This window comes from Chelmon rostratus, chromosome 3 (assembly GCF_017976325.1).
Source record: "Chelmon rostratus isolate fCheRos1 chromosome 3, fCheRos1.pri, whole genome shotgun sequence".
Classification (NCBI taxonomy): Eukaryota; Metazoa; Chordata; class Actinopteri; order Chaetodontiformes; family Chaetodontidae; genus Chelmon; species Chelmon rostratus.
Genome location: NC_055660.1, coordinates 18326046 through 18348102, shown reverse-complemented (window position 1 = coordinate 18348102; position 22057 = coordinate 18326046). Strand labels below are relative to the sequence as shown.

General features: G+C 43.2%; 2 protein-coding genes and 1 pseudogene across 4 annotated transcripts in view; 1 reads left to right on the top strand and 2 right to left on the bottom strand.

Annotated features, from left to right (window-relative positions):
- LOC121604331 (nucleosome-remodeling factor subunit BPTF-like) overlaps positions 1-20405 on the bottom strand; it is a 44558-nt gene extending 24153 nt beyond the window's left edge. For all 3 annotated transcript variants that reach the window (XM_041933821.1, XM_041933822.1, XM_041933823.1), the window contains exons 1-15: positions 19653-20405; positions 16314-17136; positions 12995-13046; positions 12592-12760; positions 10019-10270; positions 8862-9071; positions 7807-7983; positions 7493-7668; positions 6919-7098; positions 6398-6579; positions 5984-6115; positions 5134-5263; positions 4289-4424; positions 3437-3739; positions 1157-3257 (exon numbers count right to left, since the gene is read on the bottom strand). In XM_041933821.1, coding sequence (XP_041789755.1) covers positions 1157-3257; positions 3437-3739; positions 4289-4424; positions 5134-5263; positions 5984-6115; positions 6398-6579; positions 6919-7098; positions 7493-7668; positions 7807-7983; positions 8862-9071; positions 10019-10270; positions 12592-12760; positions 12995-13046; positions 16314-17136; positions 19653-20226 — 5597 coding nt within the window. In that variant the 5' untranslated portion in view covers positions 20227-20405. The remainder of the gene's footprint in view (positions 1-1156; positions 3258-3436; positions 3740-4288; positions 4425-5133; positions 5264-5983; positions 6116-6397; positions 6580-6918; positions 7099-7492; positions 7669-7806; positions 7984-8861; positions 9072-10018; positions 10271-12591; positions 12761-12994; positions 13047-16313; positions 17137-19652) is intronic.
- The window catches only part of LOC121604361, a 235730-nt pseudogene that overhangs the window by 180345 nt on the left and 33328 nt on the right, over positions 1-22057 (top strand).
- Positions 1-22057, bottom strand: part of LOC121604362 (histone H3-like) — a 610603-nt gene that overhangs the window by 563755 nt on the left and 24791 nt on the right. The window lies entirely within an intron of this gene.

Below are 22057 nucleotides of genomic sequence, written 5' to 3'. Positions count from 1 at the left end.
CTTTCCTGCTGTTGTACTTTCATTACAAATGTATGCCAAGTAGTTACATAAACAACTGCATATAATTATATATGAGTGCAAAGCTACATAGGACTTTTTATTCAGGGTGAAGGATAAGTTATTTTCCGGCCGAGCCTTCATTCAATCATCTGACACAGACATGTTGTTCTTCTAAACATCGTGCAGTTTAGTATTTATATTTTTGTATTTCTTGAGTAAATTAACAGGGAATGGTTTCTGTAAGACAGTGTGACATACAGGTGTTTTACTTATTTTGATTCAAGAGACACCTGGGGTGCAGTAAAAATGTAAGAATAAATAGGATGATTTTTATTGCCACACCACTTGACAGCATTGCGTGATCAGCTGTTGGGCCGACCTGAAACTGAAAATATACGGTAAATGTGGATAACTCCTGCTCATGCTACCACATACCACAGCCATGTTTTGATTTCCATTTCATGGGATCCAGACTTTACGTACACTGTACTGTGACACTGAACACACATACAAATCCTTAACAGATATGTGGCAGACAAACCTCTAAGACCAGATACACTTTCTCTGGCTGGGTGCTCTGCTACAAAATATTAATCAACTTTTTAAAAAATCACAGAAGAGCACAGGGGTGTCCTCTGATTAAAATCTACTTTGAAATATTTCACTCTGAAGTGGCCATTCATAAGATAGGGCTATATGTGTATTCTAGTATAGCTTTAAATGTTTAGATAAAAGTGAATTTGGAGTGCTGCCATGGCAGGGTTTTAAATTAAGATTTTTGGGGAGTCAGTAGATATAAATCATCTCTGTCAAAAACTGAAAATGATATATTCTGTCTGAAAGTACATTAAACATTAGATTTTTCTTCTTCATTTGGAATTAAGTTTTGTGTGACTTAGTTTACAAGATTCAGTGTTAGGACCATCATCTCACAGTAAAAGGTCCTGACTTGTAATCTTATACACGCTGTGTAAAGTTTGCATGTCCTCTTTATTTGCTCCACTGCTCTTGAACAAGACACTGGCATCAAAACTTGAGTCACTCCCCAACTGCCACAGAATGTTTGAAACAGCTAAGATGGCTTATATGCAAAGGATGGGCACGAGCGGGGACCCTTGTTGTCGAAGCTGAAGTGTGTGAGAAAAATAAAGCTTACCTCCAGGTGATGCCGAACGTGGGCCTGGGTGAAGGATATGGCCAGATATCTGAAGCTGGCTTGGCATTGTAGCTAAATACGGGCACCTCACGGAATCCACCTCGCCTCCCCAGAACCTTCAAGTCATCGTGTGGCAGTACGAAAATACTCTTGCGGTTGCTCTTGGTGACGAACTTGCGGTAAGAAGGAAGGGCGGTGTCTGAGCGCGTCTTCTTGGTGCGGGAGAACTTGAGCAGACGGACGCGGCCCTTTGTTGATGAATAGTCCTCTTGGCTCACAGCAACAGACACTGAGGTTTCACCATTGGTGTCACTTGTGGACTTACTGATAGAGACCGAGAGTGCGGTCTTCTCTTCTTGTGCCACGAGTTCACTCTGGCTATCCTCCGACTGTCCATCGAGCCCAGAGGAACAGATTTTGGTCACAGTTGTTTTGGTCATGGTAGTAAGGGTGGACACTGCACTGCTTTCTGTTGTCGACACCGCGGGCGTCGTTGTCTCTCCAGAAGGCGCTTTGACCATCCTTGTCTCTGTGGAAACTACTGTCGTGGTGGTTGTGGAGGTTGTGGTTACCTGGGTGATGATGGTCTTGAGTGGTTCTGTCGTTCCACTGTGACTATTCTCCTCTGCAAAGTCGTCACTCAGACTGGACTCCTCTGGTGAAGGAATAGGAGACGGTGCCATACGGATGATCTTGACCACAGGACTGACTTTGGTCTCTGCAGACTGAAACGGTGATGTGCTGTTGTGTTGTAGAGTGCTCTGAGTATTAGCTCCAAGTGCGTCTATGTTGTTCTCCAGCCTCAACATCTTCAGTGGAGGTTTGTAGTCCTGGTCCAATATCGTCTTGTTCTCGACCTCAACCTTGGAAGCAAGGCCTGGTTCCTTGGCCCCAACCTCTGTACTATCATTAACAGGGGCCATATCTCCATTCACTAAAGGCTTTTGCTGTGTGCTGTCCTTCAATGAGACAGCCAGCCCTTGTTCTTCAACTTTACCAATGCTGTTCACTATGGGCTGTGGACTGTTGGTAAGCACACCGTTATTTGAGCTCATGACAAAGTTACTCAACATGGTTTCACTCCCCGAGCCATCATTACCATTTACCTGAGGGAGAGGAGAAACTGGCTCGGGGGTGCTATCACCTTTGGTTCGAACTTGTCCGATGCCTTGCATATTTTCTTGGTTCCCCATTGGCCCCATGCCATTTTCCTCCGTACCCGAATGCACCAAGCTTAAAGTTTCTGTGCCTTGCTGAACAAATTTAGAAGGAGATGTGTTTTGACTGCTTTTTTGGTCAAGAACACTTGTAGACGTCCTTACAGGGTCCAATTTCAAGTTTGACACCTCAGACGCTGTGTTTTCAATGTGTACAGCCTTGGTAGCATCTGATGGTACACTGGCTGTTTGTTGCTCTAAAGAGCTACGAATCCCCCCTGCTACTGTTTCTTGTACATCAGGCAGTTTGACACACTCTTGCACTGAACTGTCTGAATTTGTTTCATTTGGCCACGTAGTCCTTCCCACTAAGTCTGCCTCCAAATCCTGGGGCATGGAGGTGATTTGGTTTTGTGGTGATGCTGAATCTCCACTTGTACCTACAGTGCAACTGTCTTTGGGTGTGGAGCCTGGAGCTGGAGAAGGAAGAGGGGGAGTGACAATCTCATCTGTTCGGCTGACTTCAGCCTGACTCTCCCCTTCAACCTCTCCTCCTCCAACTTCTCCTGGCCCTGGAGTTTGTGTTGGGGAAGATTTCTCCTCCACTTTCACAGCTTCTTCCAATGCGAGCTGCGTCTGAGCGAGAGCATGGGGCTTGAGTGGTGACCGAGGCCGGACTGGAGTGCTCAGAGTGGGGGTTGAAGTGGATGAAACTTGTGTAGGAGTCTGAGGTTTGGAGGCAGACACCTTCTGCCTCTGCCTCTCTTCAATAATGTGCTGCTTCACTCGTCGCTCCAGCAGGCTGTCCAACTTGGAGGACTTGACCTTCTTCTTATAGGCAATGCGGGTGAGGAAGCCCTTGCTGACGTCCACTACATCGTAGTTAAAGGGTCGTGTAGGGCCCTCTTCCTTCACGGAAGCCTTTTCCTCTTGAATGCTGGACCCTGAGAAGAAAAATGCATGGATTTAAAAATGAAACACTGCATCACGCTGGAAAAGCTTGGGAAGGATACATAATATTCAGATAAATGGGTTTTATAACAAGTTTAAAATGAAGCACAACTCATACTCGAAGAAGAATTCAACACAACGCTATTAGACATGAAGTCGCACTCGGTCATACTTTGCTCTTGGTCTGATGGTATGTCTGTGGTGTCCACCTCCATCTTTGTGGGCGATTCATCAGCTGACAATTCCTCAGTCTTTTCCTTTTCATCTGACCCGTCTTTCGTTTCCTCTTCCATCCTCTCATTAGACTCCAAATCTTCGACAGACATCAGATGATCCGTTGCAGGCTTGGAGAGGCTAGAGGAGTCTTCATCTTTTGCCTCACTGCTTGAGACAGCAGCTCCCTGAGCTTCTGGTTCAGCTACACTGGGTCGTCGACTCAAGTCCAGCAGGTTACATTTCTTGCCAAGTTTAGCATCTTTGGAAAACACAACAACAGTGAGAGTTACTGATAACCGCTATAAATCTATTTTGAAGCACAACACATCAATTATCATATCAATTATCTTGATGAGAATTGCAATGTGGTCTTCAGCTTCTATGACATCGATGTTTATTTTTGACAATGCAGTCAATCTGCTGCTTTACTGAACATCTCAAATAATTAGTAACAGTTAAAGGCAAGAGGACAAACATGAACATGAGCTATCAGTATGAATTAACAAGAATCCCAACTATTAGTGAGGTCTTTGAGTATGAGAATGAGTCAAAAATCTTTTCAAAGTCTAGATGTCTGAGTACAATTTTGACAGCTCTTTAGAGTTTACAGTGCACTGTGACATCCACAGACACATCAAAAGAGAGACTTAATTAACTGAACACCAGCCAACACACACAATGACATCGTTGAGATTACTGAAAGAAAGACTAAGTCACTCTCAGACTCAAAGAATCTTTAAATTAGAGAAAACCAAAATCCAAACAACTAAAAACCACATTTTAGGCCCCAAAGCCTCCCATTCCAGACCTTCCAGTTCTTTGCGGTAGTTGGCGTTGGTGTTGCCAGGAAGCCTGGGGACAAACCGCTGCACATAAGTCTTACTGATCCAACTCCAGCCCCCGTAGCCTGTAACGCGATACTCCTCTCCTTTCTGCTTCCACACCTTCACAGAAGACAAGAAAGTAGAGGAGGAATGAAGAAAAGAGGAATCAAGAAACAGGAAGAGGTGAAAGGTTCGAACGGAGAAAAGTGAATTGGGACAGACAGAAAAAAAGGTTGCGGGAGGAGAGAGCAAAGGGGTGAAGAGGGAAAAGGTTATTCACACACTGATCACTAATTGCTGAGGGAACTGAATCACAGCAGAGCTCAACTTGCTGCATCAAAGAGCCCTTGATGGTCACTCATGCACGCACGCACAACATACACACCAGCTTTTCCCACAGCAATGAAGCACTTTTCCAGTAAAATCTCAATGTGGAAGTAAGCTAGATAGAAATATTATTCCTGGCGTCACTCCATTATCAGTATATGCTGTGCTGGCACAGAGAACAGACATAAAACAGTTAGGATTGTGGTATCTTATCAAATCAACACTCTTGTGTTGGGAATAAATCAAGGTTGTGATGTTGACAGGAAAAGGTGGTGGGCATGCAGTCAGCAGTCAAATGAGAGGGCAAGCAGAGCATGTGCCTGTGAGTGACTTGCATTGCTTGCGATCAACTGGTATTCCTGGCCTGTACAAATGCACAGTGACAGTGGTCCAACTCAGTCTGATTTATGTACTCATGAGTGCAAAAGGTTGTTCATTCAAAATATCTAACCTATTGCCCTCAATTGAAAAGACAAAATATCTGAGTATGTATGTGACCTACCTGGTGTTTAATTGGAAAGGTGTACTTGACCCAGGTGGCCTGCTGCATCGTCTCCTCATCCTCCAGCTTCTTCTCCCTCTTCTTTACTTTCTCCTTCTCCTCACGCTCCATGGATGTCATGCGGTTTAACCTGAAAACAGTTTTTTCATTGAAACATAGCACGTTTTTAACAAAAAGACATTTTATGGCTGCACAGAGAACATTGTGATTAATTTCTTGCAAAAAGCCTGCTGTATGAGGTCACTTCATGACAACCATGCACATCTTTTCAACCCTTCAGCCATTTGGAAATACACCTTAAATTAATATTTTTTTAAATAATAAGCCTAAGTGTACGATACGGAAAGCTTCTTGAGTAATGTTGATTAAAGCCCTGATTAAAGATCACAGTTGCTCTTGGAACTGTTTAATGAAACATCCACACGCACTGGTCCATGCTACAGTTCAGTCACACACACATACACACATTCAGCCCCTAACCTTGTGAAATCTTGGACAATCACTTCTTTACAGGGGCACTGTGGTGTTGAAGCAGTAGCACAGGCAGAGGTGGGTGGTACTGGTAGTGGACTTGCAGTCTAAATATTATGCCTCACAGCTAGGGTGGGCCCTTTGATCTGATCTGGTTATGATCACCTCTGCCTGCTAAACTGACCACACATCTCCTGTGAACATCCACTGAATGCTTGTTTGAGCTTTTCGCTTTTTTTCCTATTTGAATATTTTGTATTTAAACTGAATTTGTGGTGGGATCCCATAACTATTAAATAGTGCATGTGCATTTAAGATTAAGTATATATAGTGCATACAGTACACAGGCATAGATACTGTATGTATACAGTGTATGTACCTGGTATGGCCCAGTGAGTCCTTCCAGACAGGCAGCATAGCCACAGGTTTGATGGCACACTCCAGGATGGCCAGAGCCAGTGCAAACTCTCTGGCCTTGCTGCACATCTGAACTGCTTTGATCCAATTGGTCCTACAGCACAAGCAAAAAAAAGCATTAAACACTTTTAAACGTCTCACTTTCCTCTGGGTACTTTCACATTAAGGCAGCATTTAGTTTTGAGTTTCCAGCCTGGTCATGGTGTGCTTTTAGTTTCAGTAAAAAAAGCCTCAGTACTGACCACTCTTTGATTTCTACATGAGATGATTTAAACACTGAAAGGCACCAATGCCAACATGACTGACAACCCAAAGCACCAAAAGCAGAATTGTAATACATAATTTCCATATCACAGTGCCGGTCTCTGATCTGTACCTGTGTGAGGCCCAGTTAGGGTGCATGAACGGTGCTGGAACATTGTTCTCCAGCTGGATGATGGTGAGCCTCAATGTGGAGATGGTCAGAACCTTAGAGCCATGAATAGACCCATTCCACTTAAATTCTCCTGCCGGTGTCATGCAGAACTTGTGAGAGAGATGCCGCCTCTTGTCATGGTCCTGATGAAAAGACAGATTCAGTCGATTTAAGTCAGGGATTAATCTTAAGCATCTACAAGACTGAGATCATTTCATTGTCAACTTCTGGTCATCTTTGTTAGCGGCCCATTCAGTATCTGGCTTATTTCTGGTCCAGTTTGAAAACTACAAACTGTGGGGAGTGGAGCCGATGCCAGGTCAATATCCTATCACAGACAGACATTCTGCCTGGGGATAATATATAAATTCTTATCCATCTGTCTTGCATGTCTTCATTATAATGGAAGAAACCCTTGCAAACACAATGGTGTTAATGATAGAATATTCATGAACTTTCAAATGGCAAAAACAAGTACTTGCCTCTCTGTGCTGGTGCTTGTTGAGGGCCACAGTGTTGGAGCTGTACTGGTTATGATAAACGCGGTATTTCCCCTCCTGGCCAAGTTTGAAGTACTGGCTGAGTGTTCCCTTCATCACCACGTCCTTGCTGTTACGAGTGCTGACACGGGTGACGTCACCTTGTGCATTTACTACTAGTACCTGTAACGGTAGGAAAGAAAAAATATATGAGTCATGATTTATAAAAAGACAGTCTTATGACAGCAAAGTTCAAAATACAATCTATAATAGAAAGTACAACCAGCTACCTTGAGTAAAATAAGCATCCTCATTACAGACACTGGGGCCACAGCCTTGAAAGGAGCTATGGTTATCTTGTTGGTTATCTTGTTCTTAAGAGTGCGAATACTAAATTACATTTTAATATGTGACAAGGTAGTTAGGGACAAGGCTGAATAGCCCAAAGATTATCACTTAAATCTCCAATTCTTCCCTAAGGCCTTTAAACTCATTTTCATGCATACATTGGCCTGCTCTGTGCACCTGTGTTACACTCCGAAAGAACAAAATCCTTATCAACCACATGTCTTCCTACCTCTTTGCCCTCTTTGAAGCCCTTGTTGGCTTCGTGAACAGCAGCGGCCACCTGCTGGTTCTTCAGCTGGCTAAGCTTGCTCTCTGGGTTCCTCAGTCGGGTCACCATGCGAGTTGCTGAAGACTTCTTACTGCTGAGACCTGCTGTCTCACCGTTGGCCGAGTCCTTACTGTCCCCTGGAAACCCAGCGCAAGGTTGAATCAAAGACAGAAGAAGCCAAGTCATATACAGCTGTAAACTCTATCTGAATATATGATGTGTAAGGAATGTATTACCATAAAAAAACATAGTTTTTAGGCATTGTTTTGTCAGACCTGTGTCATCAAGGCTGGCCAGGGATGACTGTGAGGACTTGTCAGCCAGGTCTGGAGGTTCAGGACCTCTGGGAGCTCCCATGCTGCTGTTACTGTTTTCCTCGCAGGTCTGGGAGGGCTGGCTCAGACTGGGGATGCCATCTCCACTAACAGGGACAGAATCTGATGATGGGGTTTCTGCAAATCAGACAAAACATCACAAAGAGTATTGGCTGTTACATAAACAAGTTTGTCTCGATTTTGTTGTTTTTGTTGTCATCGGTCATGATGTCAGATCTTTCATACAGGTCTTAGTGCTGACTGAAATTACCGAACTCGAAAAACCAAGACAAATTGTAGCATAAATGCTGTGAACAACAACCAATAAATAGGAGGTTCCGCAGAAGCAAAACATCCGTCATGATGAAGACAGAAACTTTCTTGTGATAGTTCTGAAATGGTTAAGGCTGTGGCTCCCTCTACTGATTAGTCATGCGTAATGCATGCACCAAATACAGCGCAATGCAAAGCTCCAACAAGGTTTGTGCACACATGACCACACTGACCACAACAACGCATGATGAAGTTCATCGTTAATCAACATTTTGCAGCAAAGCCTTAACAGACAGCTGTCTAACCAGAGGTTCCGATTACAAGCAAGCAGCAGAAGAGAAGATTTTTCTAAGAATTCTTGCACCAGGCAGAGAGATTGCAAATCAATGCAATCAGCTTTTCAGCTCTTTGGAGAAAAAGAGAGCATGAGGAAGGAGTTCAAGTGCAAAATGGCTGGAAGTGCTCCAAGGCTGAAGCCAAGCTTCAAGAACTAAAAATTGGAATACTGAACACAAACGCCAGCAGATGGAGTGAGAGCCACATGCAAAGAGGCAGGCTGGGCAATGGCCTGGAGGAACGCTAAAGCACTGGGGGTATTTGGCAGCACAAACAAGTCACTGGTGATGTTTGAGATTATGAGATTCATCGCATGGCCCTGTGAAGCTGCAGACTGTGGCAGTAAAGCAGATCCCCAAAAAAGCACTTAATGAGGTCAACTTAAACCCTAAAACGTCCTTGAATACCTTTGGTTTTGTCAGAGACCTCCATATGAGAACATCCCTCTATAGGGGCCTCTACGGTGGAGGCTGGGGGCTTTGAAGCCTCAGTGGCCAGGCTATAGCTCACGTCGGAGGGGATGGTTTGTGTTGGAGCAGAGGTTGCTGGAAGTATAGGTCCGTCTGAGATGCTACTGTCACTGCTGCCTTCTTGGCCAGTGGGTGGAGCTTCAACAACTACAGATGAACAGCAGCAACTATGTAAATATTGTGGTTTTTAGTTCACAAACTGAAAACAATGGAGCGAAGCAGTCTCAGGCTGACGAATATGATCAAATCATGAAATCATCATCAATTTAAAAACATAAAATTAAAAACAACATTGTTGTCAAAGCTGCATACATTACCTTTAAAAATGCATCTTCGTGTCTGGGGTCATTTAACTTTGCTTCTTAAAGGGTGGGTGCAGATTTCTTTAAGTGCGGTTGAATGAGATACTTATCTGCAGTAAGTTTATTACCTACAGTAGATTGTGGCTAAAACACATTTTGCTGCTGCTCCTGTCCACAGCAGTATATTCTTTAGCTTCTGTGCTGGTACTCCTGTCTGCATCTCCAAACTTGGGGCCTGCCGACTGCTGTCAACTCTCATGCAACCCCACTTGAAAAAATCTAAACATCCCTTTAAGGTGAATGCAATCGTGTGTTTATGGGAACATAGACAGGCATTTATATTCATTATAGACTCACGTGTGTTTTGATGCTGCTTACCAAAGACGTCCGCATTTTGCTCCCCTTCTCATGCTGTTAATGTCTTATCATTCTGTCTAAAAGCCTCTGCAATGCACTGGATAATACATACACTGATACTGACTTATGCACTGTGAGTGCCAGACTTCGGTCTTGAAAACGCGCAGCAGTTCTAATTGGTCTGAGAACTAAATAACAGCTGATTAAATTCTTATATCAATAACTAATTGCACTAATAGCATTGTGACTAAAGCATTGTCCTTTTATCCAAGCCTCAAAAACAGAAAGGAGAAGAGGCACCAGAGTCCCAGAGAAAGGACTCAGGTCAGACTTTGCGATGTTTTTATGCTACGACTGTCACTACTTTGGGCTACATATTTGGTTATTTGGTTGTTTTTTCCAGAAAACCTCTTGAAATATAAACATCATAATCACCTCTACTTTTGACATCATCTTTTTTCTCTTCCATGGCTTCTTCTTTTATCTCCATCTCCACCTTTGTGATAGCTTTGACCTTCCCCTCTTGCTGAGCCTCGTCCTTCAACTTGGCCTCTTCATCTTCCTTCTCCACATCCACCTCCTTCTTCTCTTTTTCCAGCCGCGCTTTCTGGGCCTCCTCAGCAGCCCGTCTCTTCACCTCCTCCAGCTCCTCCTCCTTCTTAGCTCGCAATCGCTCCAGGATCTCCTCTGAATAAAAGAGGAAGACGGAAACAACAGGTGAAAGTCGTAAGACATAAGAAACGGAGGGTTGAGCCAATAAATCACAATCAATCAATGTGATCAACATGACACAGAAAAGCGGACAAACAAATCCATCGAAATGACTGCGACGCCTCACCTCAAAAACTTAGTACATAAAAACCTAAAAGACAAAATACACATTAAAAGCCATGATGAACAAAAAAGACAAAGAGGGTGTGTCTTTGGAGGTCATATTATGACATCCTGAACTTTATGTTAAAGACAAAACTAGGAAGACAATTAGAGAATAATTATCATCCAACAGACCTTCTTGTTAGGACATAACAAACAGTAAAACGTATAGATGTTGACTGGGAACAATTCAAATCCTAACCTGCTGTAAAATACCACAATTAAGTTAGATTCCAGTTTGTAGTCAGAGAGCACAATGGCACCATGCTGCGTTTCTGATCACTCCAGTGTTAATATGTGGAATAGCATTTATAGGCACATTAATACAGAGTTGATTAAGCACCAATACAGATTTAACAATAGCTGAGCAATATAAGATTTCCATCTACACTAATAGGAAATGTGGATAATTTTAACAAAGCAGGAGAAAGATGGTAAATTGATGTTTTTCTTATTCTATTGCCTTTTAATTGTCATTTAAAATGGAGTAAAGTTGTAGATATAATGGTCATTATCCTGTGCCATCCTAAAATAAATCACCCAGAAGGATGTGTGCAGAACAGCATTAGAAAACCAGAAAAAGGAAGGAAAGAAGGGTGGTTCTCCAAAACACTAAACTTCCCATGAAATCAGTAGTCGTAAAATTGTATTGACTAGAGTGGGAAAATTGAAAGAAGGGAAAGAGGAACAATTAAAAATGCCGATTGACTTCAGCCTGTTTGTTGCTGAAGCAGACGATATTGTGTACATCTGTGTGCTAAGACAGCTTTGATGGAAGATTCTGGGATCAAGTTGTTTCTATTTAATACATGTCTTGGTGTGAGTGCATGTGTATGTTTGCTGGGCATCATAATCTGCGTTCAACCTGTCTCAAGCTGAACCAATGGAGCACTATCCAAATGTTGAGGCTCTTCTTTTATTGACACACAAAACAGGAAACACCAGCTTGCTTGTTAAATTATGTTTTTTTTGCCCACTTTGTTTCAGCGACACTGAATTACAAATGCAGAGGCAGGGCTGACACCCTCACTATCTCCTAACCAAGCATGGCACTTGCAGAATGACACTGGATGAAAGAATGTTTTGCTTCACACTTTCACACCAAGTCAGATGAAATATCACATACTTTGTATGTGAGAGACAGTGTATAAGAACTGAGGTTAAACATGACAAAAGTTTCATTTGAAGCCCTCTATCTGCTTTCCACACAATATCACTTTTTGTTATTTCACATCTTTTAAACTGTTCAGGATTTTAATGCAGTCTCATGGATTAGGTGTGAATACAGCTGCCAAATATACTGACTAGAACAGGCCCCGAAAGCGATGAGGGGATGCACCTGACCAATTAATGATTAATTGTGCATCTTCCGCATTAAGTGCGCCACGCACAAACCCTAACACTTTTGAGATGTTGCTGAGCTAGCAACAAAGGCACTGTGGGGTGGAAAAAAAGGATGAAACTGCCGCTGGCAGTTTGAAAAAGTTGTATTTATTCTTAGAATTGGCATATATACTTATGTGCCTGTGTCATCTACTTCCTGAAGGTAAAAAAAAAAAAGTCTGTCGTTGTTCAACTTATCTGTTCAAAGCAGATGCTTGTTGGAAGTGATCGTTTCCACTCAAGCTGTGGCATTTAAAGTTAACACCACGTATAGCAGCGCCATTCAAAAGTGTAGTGCTCTTTTCCAAAACTCAATTGTTACGAACTTCCACTGTGCAGCAGGCTGAATGCTATAAGCATGGTGTGCTTACAGGTGCATCATTTTCACCTACACAGCAAGCAAAAAACATACACATGGATTTGGTGGACGCCCTACAGACAGAAAGGAGGGATGAGGGACCGAGGGGAAGCTCATGTGCTGGATACTGGCCAGATTGAGACCAGAGTAAGGTTACATAATAGCTGGGTTGATTCCTATGGCCAAGCCATCTATGACTGGGTGGCATTCATGAGTTTTGGGGGGGGCAGGCAGAGGAGTGGGAAGAAAGAGAGAGAAAAAGAAAGGGGAGAAAAAATTGCTTTGGGCTTAAAGAGATCCTTCTTCTCCAGTGAGCCATGGCTAAACTCGATGATTAGATTCACTGAAAAATGGCTTATTTTATTGTACAGAGAAAGAATGAAGAGGTCTTTACCATTAGCGGCAGTGAGGAAACACTTGTTGCTGCCACGGGCCTTGTTGGTTAAGTCCTCAGTAATGTCCATATGCGCGTGCACCTCGTCCCTTATCTCCTCAAGCGCTGCATACAGGTCGGCCTCCCAGTACTCCTTATCCAAACAATCTATGAGCTCAGCTAGCTGGACCTTGAAAGAACAGAGTTAAAAAGAGAGTTCATTAAGTGCAATAAGAGTTTAATTCAATGCTTCGACAGCTGCACTGCCAAAGAACAGGGATTATTTGGATGTATTTTCTTAATTAAAAGAACGCAGGATTGTGATGCGTAAGAAATTAAGAGGCGAGTCTTTTAAAACAAAAATAATTGTTATTAACTAGTAACCATTTGCGTGCAAGGACAGAAAATGATGAGTCGCATTTACCTTGGTGCTGTAGTACCAGATGGCTTTGTCATCCTGCTCACCGTCCTCCTCACTGTAGGGGAGACACGAGAGAGGGGACAGGAGGGAAAAAGTGTGAAAAAAAGAAGAAGACACAACAGCGAGGGGCAGGATGAACAGGAAAAAGAAGCAGACACAACTGGGAGATACATGTTCTACATATGCTTGTTTTCCATATGCTGCTGTGTGGCTTTACGTGCGTTAATAATATTACTATTTTGCTCTTTGTTCGCCTTTTGTCTTGTCAGTAGATTTTTTTTTCTACTTTTCACATCTAATTTACCAGGCATGGTACTCAGCCATTTGTCTAAATATAAAAGATAAACATGAAAAAGCTCCACATTAATCAGAAGCAACAGTTCATCTGTCATGCTAGCAATTACTTTTTGAAGCCTTTGAAGCACTGGAATAAGATTTTGCCGGCCGAATCATCCATCATACGAGTACAAGTGTTATAGTCACAGAATCCGCTCGAGTCTCACAGGTCTCTTGGTAACCATTTCCCTATAACAACTCATTTTAGAGATTAAGAGTGTTTTCTGTGAGCATTTCTACTTTTTTCCCCACATGTTCCCCAAAACAGCACTTCTGAGCCAGTGCACATGCTTGGCTGTTCGGAGCATCTCTGTCATGTTGGCTGTCCATGGTGCTGAAGAGAATTAACAAAAATTACTTGTTGTATTTAACTGTCTGTGACAAGTATAACTAAAATAGCTGCTTTTCACCCCTCCTCTTCACAGTTTAACAGAGCATAGTTTGCAGTTTGCTCTACTTTCATCTTCATCCCTCATCCTAAAATACCTCCAAACTGCTGACATTGCTCCTCCTCCGCCTACCTGCTCAACTGACAAGAGGTTAACACCACATTGTTGTCGAGTAAATGAGTACCACAGTATTGGACCCAACACACCAACTGGTATGGTACGACACTCAGTTCATAAAACAGACGGGTTTTGCCACAAAATTTATATTCAAGCCCAACAGTGCGAGCCTTCACGTCGGTCAGCTGCTAAGTTACATGACGAGTCATGTCAAATGCTGACAGGACATGACTTGGGGATGTTGAGGATTAGTTTAGTTAGATGATGGCTATATTCACTGTGAAAATTCTGACAGAAAATTTCACAGGACTAGTGTCGTTCGAGTAGAAAGCTTGTCATGATAAGGGTCGTCCTCATTAGCTGCTAGCATAGCGTTAGACAAGGGCATATGGCACATGGGAGTTGTCTTCCTTCAGGGCTTTCTACCAAAAAGTGGTGTGTGGTACACTGGAGCTGCAGGAATGGCAGAGGGGTGGGTGGAGATCGAGGCGGAGTCTGTTTGCATATGCATAGCTCCACGCATACTAAATGATTCTACTCTACTATGATATCTACTACTAAACAATTAACCAGCATAAAATGTGAAACAATCACACAGTCACAGTAAAATGATTAAGAATAATACTAAATTAAGGACTGGGCCCTACTTTACACTTTTCTAAATGATAACAACCCTGAAAATGTGATTATTCCTGAAAAGATCAGCTCTCCGATCAGATGTTTACCATGAAAATGTATGTACTTGCAGGGTACAGCGGGTGAACCGTACTGATTAGTAGCAAGCCTAAGCTTCTGCAAGGCCCAGCAGAATTAGAAATATGGACTCGGACACTTGAGTTTATGTAGCAGCAGCAGCTACAAAGTGGAATATTTGACAGCTTTTTGCTCAGCATGGTCCATGCCGAGGGACTGTGAAGCCTGGGGCTATGCAACAGTAGTGTCAATTCAGCATCCTTTACTTGAGGCACATGTGCACACAAAACAACACCTTACTTCTGTGCACATCATTCATGGCACGTACATCCTCAGTCACACAAACTTTCCTCTGTGCACACTACTTGTATGCACAAACACACACAGCCTCTGAAGGGAGAGTGTGGATCAGTAACGCAGCACCTGCTGTGGGCCAATTTGGAGAGCAAGACGAAGCAGGAAAAAAAAGAGAGGAAGTGAAATGCAGCCATTAAAAACTTTGGGCCACCAACCCTTATATTTTATACTGTTCAAGTGATCTATACACTCCTGTATGGTTTATGTAGCAGGCCTTCTGCTGCTGCTGACCCAGTGCACAATCTGTGACTGCTCAATTCCAAGATAATGTGCTAACATATGGGACCAATACAGCTGATGGTCAGGTTATGTTAAAAAAGCCTACGGACAGATGCAGTTATTTTTGCTTAATAAACCATAGTGCAAGACTGTATTCGTATACAAGACCATAGTTCCTGGTACCCTCAACTTTGCACCTAAGCTCAATACCTTTTGCCGCTGGGAATAAAATGAACCACACGGCAAAATGAACCATTCTGTCCACATTTCTGCAGCAACACCACTGTCTGAGACAGGGCATAAGGCAGTTGTTCAGTGTAACTCAGGCTTCAGTGGTGTAATAGTGTATAATGTGTTCTGCAAATCTATTGTCATGTATGTTTGACTGGAGTACTGTCTTATACTTTTAAAACTGACAGTTAATTTGCAGTAAATTTGGATGGTTCCTTAATTTGCAGGTCGTTCCTGCCTTCATGACCCCTGTGTGGACCCAGGGTTGAGTACCAGTTGGACCTTGCCTGACTTTGAACATCAGGCGACTCTTTGGGGATGAAATTTAACTCAAAGTCATTTACAGTTATGAACAAATCGGTGGTTAAGCTATTACGTCTATGAACATCTCTGTGATGCTCGGGATTAACCTGTGACAACATTCTGTCAATGGAGGGGGGGTCAAATACAGATTGACCATGCGCTCAGTGTGGGTTTCATATATAAAAGGGGTATTATTAACACCTTGGATTATCGAGACGAGTAGAGCAAGTGTAAAGACAATCTCACAAAGAGCTTCACTGACTTTGTAACAGTGTATCGAAAGAAGATCAAATCTCACAGCAAACTGAGCCACAAATACTGTGGTACATGAGCTGCACTGACAGCAGCTACAGGACTGCATCATAAAAAATGACAATATGGGAAACTGCGGAAAGGAAATTACAGGATTACTGGATGTATTGCTCCTCGTTATGGTGTTGTTCATAAATGTGCATGCAGACGGGTTTTGACATTCATGAACATGTGTTTGTTATGATGCCAAATCATATGACAACTTTGAAGACTACACTTTAAAGCTGATTAAACTACTTTAAAGCACACCACTTTTCTACTAATTAATTTCACCAAATATTCCTATAAAGTCAGACAGACAGACACCTACACAGTTGACTCCTATGCAATAATCTTGGCACATAGATAAAACATTGAGAACTTACACAACAACACGGCGGTTAAGGAACCAGTATTTGCGGCGTTGTCGGTCAAAGCCGACTGGCAGTTGTCGAATGAATGGTCTGCTCCTTTGCGCTTCTGGGATGCAGTCCGCCACACCGGGTACCTTGTGTGCCACACACACCTCACACTGCCACTCGTCCTCCGGCACTTCCTGCAATGGCGGCTTCACACACTCCAGATGGTAAACGGCTGAACATGTCTCACAGCACAGCAGGTCACCAAGGCGATGGCATACCCTGCAGTGGTCGTCGTAGGCAACCACCCCTTCCGACATAAGCTCCTCCCGGGCAATGTTGGTCGCCAGGAACTGGTCCACCAAAAACTGGAGAACTTTGACTTTGCTCTCTAACGGTTCATATGGGTAATCCTCGCTCTCTTGGAAAGGCAGAATGTGCCGGTACTCCGGGTCACTCTCACAGTACGCCCGCAACACCTCCGGCCAGGTCATACCATCCACGAAATACAGAGTGGAGTTGACAGAGTCCTTCACGTCAGTGGGACCAAATGTGGTGTTGGAAGTGTCCTCCTCTCTGAGAATAGCTTTAAGCAGGGATATGTGGGTCTCTGCCAGCAGCGTGCACTGCTCCTGGCTGGCCAGCGCTGCACAGAAATCCTCAAAGCGGAACGGGGAAAGCCGAAGAACTGAGCCAAAGTTGCGTAGGACTTCGTATACGGCAGATACATTGAGGAGCTGTGAGGTGAGGACCAGGAGGTCCTCAGAAGACTTGGGAAGCTCAAGGGGAGGAATGTCATTTGCCTCAAGGATGGGAGACTGCGGTAGCACTGCCCGACTCTTTCTTCGGCCTGCAAAAAGTGAAAGGCAAAGAAGTGTAAAGAAGGGTGGCATTTATTTGAAGAGACCATTATGCTTTAAGTTATCACGAAATGTGCAAACGTGGCAACATTGTGCATCAATATACAACACAACAGACTGAGCTATATACCTTATGTTTACCATTAGTCATGGCAACCTAATGCCTGAACTTATGAGCATCCTTGATGTGTAATTGGACAGTACTCTCTGATTTTGCCTGTGCCTGCAGCAATGGTGGCACTTGGGGCTCGATATTCTGTTCTAATAAAGAAAAGATACAACAACAATATAACAATGGAATTTGGATGACCCGGCTTCCAATCTAAATTCTACATGGGACTAGTGTAACGTCTGACTGTGGGGAATCATAAGTGAGTGCAAACGGGAATGGGGTAATTTCTAACACAGTCTAACACTGGGAGGTCATGTTATTAAAGACAAGCATATTATTGTCCTCGGAAAATAAGATAAATAATCCTACTTGATTTATAACCCTGACTTTTTACTACTGTGTAATACATGCAAGTGGTTCAGAAGATGAATTATACCTGTATATATTCCCTCTGGATTATGTGTGTCTGTGTACATTGTACTTACACAATGCATTTTTGAACACAGTCATGTGAAATAAGCCTGGATTTGTGGTTGATCTGAATGTGTCACCACAGGTCAACCTGGCCTCATGACCCTGCCCCTGGCCTGGGTTAAATGCTTAACTGCTCGAAATATTTCGGTAATCACTGTTGGATTAGTATACTGTTAATACTCACTAATTATGAAATTACCATATCCTTATAGAAGACTGATGCCTACTTCCTTCTAGTCTTCTTGTATGCTCTTTCAATCTCAAAAACATCATAGAGTGTAGACTGCTGCATTGTCTTTTCATAAATCCTGAAATCAACAAATCCTTTAAAATTACACCACTTTATCCACACTGTGTGCCATCTAGTATCTTCCGTGTAAAAACTGCAATTAATCTGGAGGTTGACAACTGTAGGAAATATATACATATTAGGTCTGGCAAAATTCTGTGCCTTAGCATTGGTGTGCAAACGGACGAAAAACAGGTTGCTTCACAAATGGTGACAGGTAGGGATTAGTGGTTGACCACCACAGGTTTATTATTAGGCATCAAACATATGGACTGTGTGTAAAAGCCGCATGTGCATTTATGCATGTGCACAGTATGTGATTGTGTGCCTGTACGCCCAGGACAGCGAAAACACAGCAATGTCCGTCTGTCACCATGGTCTTATGAAAGACCCCTCACACTCGGCTGCACAATGCTGCCATGTTCACATCTTTACAAAAAGTACTGAGGCAGCCTGGCCACTGGAAGTTGAGATAAGTGAATCATCCCTAAACCACTTAAACTGAATCTAAGCATGACCAGTGTGTAGTGAAGTGTCACGGGGCGAACAGATCAAGCGATGCAATCCGCATTTAAATGCTTCTTTGCAAAGAACATTTTTGTTTTGGAGAAAAATGTGTTTTAAGAAGAACTGACAAAGGTCTGATGTCACAGGTATAGCAAAAGATTGAAAACAGTGAGTCCAGATCACTGCTTTACTAATCCTAGAATTTCTTCCAATGGCTGGCACAGTGCTTACAGTGCATTACTTTATATAACAGTTGTGCCAACTGGTTTTTGCAGACATAACTTCATTTACATGACTACCTACCGGTGGGGACATCATGGATCTAATTTGCTCACCTGATAAACATAAGAGTGGTTACTATGGTAACGGTGCAGCGCGTAATATTGTAACGAGTTGGTGTTCGCAACAAGTGAAAAAGGAGCGCCTCTCTTCAAAACAAAGGCCTGTCAAACTCATTCAGCAGCATTATGCAACTAAAATACGCCTTGTGAAATCGAGTTGGATACGGTTAACAGGTTAATTGATTGTGCGTATATTTTACAATCATTGTTTATTTTACGGGTAACGGTTGCACTTAAGATTTAGTTTTAGAAAAAGCAGAACTGTGTGAACTGTTAATCCGAGGCCAATGGGACACAAACAATGTTTACAAGCTACGTGCTTCGATTGACCGTATTTAACGTTACACAGTAGAAAATGCACTCAGCCGCGTTCTTACATAAGTAGAAATGCAGAATGAATGAAATGAATCGGAAGTGTCAAAAGCAGCCCAGTCCTTGCATCCCGTTTCTCATTGAGTATGAAAACACGTTAAATGCAATGCGCATGAAAAAGTCGTTTTTTTTTTAAAGGAAAACAAAAGCACGAATATATTTTCTCTTATACGTTGACAAAAAAATGTGCTGATCCGACAAAAGTCAAAAACATGAGTGCCGGTTGAAGCGTGGAGTAAATCTGCAAGCCAGCGGCGAGCAGAGCACACGGTAAACAAAGGCCTGTTTCTGAGTGCAAGCTCCATTTTGAACAATGCGGCTTGGTTTCTGTACTGAGCTAAAAATAAAATGCACACTTTAAGTAATGCAAACCTGATTTGCTAATGTGCGTGCACTTGCAAACGAACATACCTGGGGTGCTACCGAGCGTGCTGTGGCTCCTAAAACTACTCTCTGTGCAGTAGCTGGCATCATCATCATCTGGTAGTTCCTCCAGATAGTCAGAGTCGTTTCCCAAGGCCTCCTCTTCTTCAAGATCTGACGAAGGGTTGTCGTTCAGGAGTTCATCGTCGTCTGACCTGTAGCTTAAATTATCATCCTCCTCGTCGCTGTTGTCGTCGTAGACCACCTTGGTCTGAGGCCGCCTCACTCCGCCTCTGCTGCCGCGGCCGCCTCTCGACCCCCTACCTCTCCCTCTGCTACCTCTGCTCCGCGATACCGCGGCCGTCGCCGTGGTGGAGGCTCCAACTTTCCTGCGGCCCCGGGACGAATGAAAGTTCTCTCGGCCGGAGATTTCTGTATCCACCTCCGCAGAGCCAGTGCCGCAAACGCCGCCACTTCCTCCCCGTCCCCGACCACGTCCCCTCCCTCTACCCCGTCCACGCATCCCTCGACTCCTGCTGCCCCGAGAGCCACGGACTGGCCCGGGTGAACCTTCCCGCATCACGGCTGCTTGTTTGGGCGGCCTTCCTCTTCTCCCCCTCATTGTGGGAGAGAGTATCTTCTGTTCCGCTTCAATCTCGGTGCTCGAGTAAGCTACGCACACCGGAGAAAAGCGGGGTAGACAAAAGCCAACAGATCTGGTAACGGTTCCCGATAAGTCCCCACCAAGCCCCGGTCTCAATTTCAGGGCGGAAAGCTCAAACTGAATGGCCGGTGTCCCGCTCTGGGTCGCTTGCAGACGCCATTTTTCTTCTCAGCTCTCCCTCCGTTGAAAACACAGCAGGCCCCAGAGCTGCGTTAAGATAGCCGCGGTTACCAGTGGTTTTACCGGAAGTTCAGCGCATTTTCCTTCAAAGTAAACGCAAAGCCAAACTAATTAGTGAGAGCCAATTTAAATACCGTGGTGTAGAGAACACAATGTAAACACTAAACCCAATTACATTCATTACTGATTTTCACTCTGACAAAACAGATACTCCAAAAATGAACGTTAAACGTTTCCGTTTTACCGAGTTCAAGTTAACATTTCCGGAAATGCGGCTTTTCTCCCCTGACTTGACACTAGCAGGCCTGAGTAGATGCGAGGTCACGTGACTCACTATTCTACAATAGACGCAATTGCCGTGCTAGTTCATAAAATTAGTTATTCCTGCAAACGCTTTCCGCCAGTAGTACTTTATTCGAGTTGGCCGCTTCTCGTGGATGGTTTTCATCACAGGTGGGTCGAGTGTATTCAGCAAAACGACGCCGTTTATTTTCGGCCTTGTCGCCATCGTCGTCACAGCAAAGGGAGGCGAGAAGATAAGCATACGTCCGATAATCAGCTCTATTACATGAACCTATATAACTCGTCATAAAAGTTAACAGGATGTATATTTTCATGTTTTAAATGGCTAATTAAATGGATGTGGTGTCGTGTATTTCTTGAACCAATGCATGTATCTAAAACATTATTACCTAAGAACCTGGCTCCATTTTCAGTCAGCGCTGCAGGTTCAATTAACTGAGAGAAAGTACGAGGGATGCTGAGCTCCGGCTGAAGAAACCTGCGCTATTATCTGCTGCAGCCCGCAGCAATATGTAGCCAAGGAGTAGCAAGGTACAGTCCTGAGCTGGTGGTCCGCAACACTCTTTTGCTGTGTCAGACTTGACTTGATGAATCAAATAAGTTAACATTAGTTCATTTTTAAAAATCGTCTTTTTTCAGTTAATTTGGCTTGTTACTTCAAGGAGAGACGAAAAGCAGGCCAAGCTTCTGTTTATTTGGCATTGCTCGCTAGCTTTCATTGTTACTGATACTATTGTAAGACAATCAATATTAATGATGATTAATTTTCTTTATTGTCGTGGCTGAGTGGTTAAAATGACGCGCAGGTTTGAATCCTGCAGACAACGTGTATGGTGTGGGTATCTCACTAGAATGCTTTAAATATGAAGTAATCTAAACACTCACCCATTATGTAGAAGAGCACGTAATGTCTTTTTCATTAGTCTGTAACTTGCTAATTGTTCTTTTATGTTCAGTAATAGCTGTAACAACTTTTTTTTTTAACAAAATCCCTGGTTTCTGTTGTATTAACTGCAATTAAATGTAGCTCACTTCTGCAGGCCCTCTTGTAGGCATACTTTTTTCCCCATACCACTCCACTCATAATCCTCAAGTACAGTCAGAATGTCTTATAGTAGGTCAGCGGTACAGGTGATTATTTTCAGTTACTGAATTAGGCCACAGGTGTGTTACTGGACAGTAAATGAGGAGTCGAACCACAGCTGCTGTTCTAAGTGCACTACACTGGCTAAAACATCTTTTGTACAAGGACCTAAAAACAATCAAGTATTATTATATTAATAGAGAGTATTGATATCCACAATGT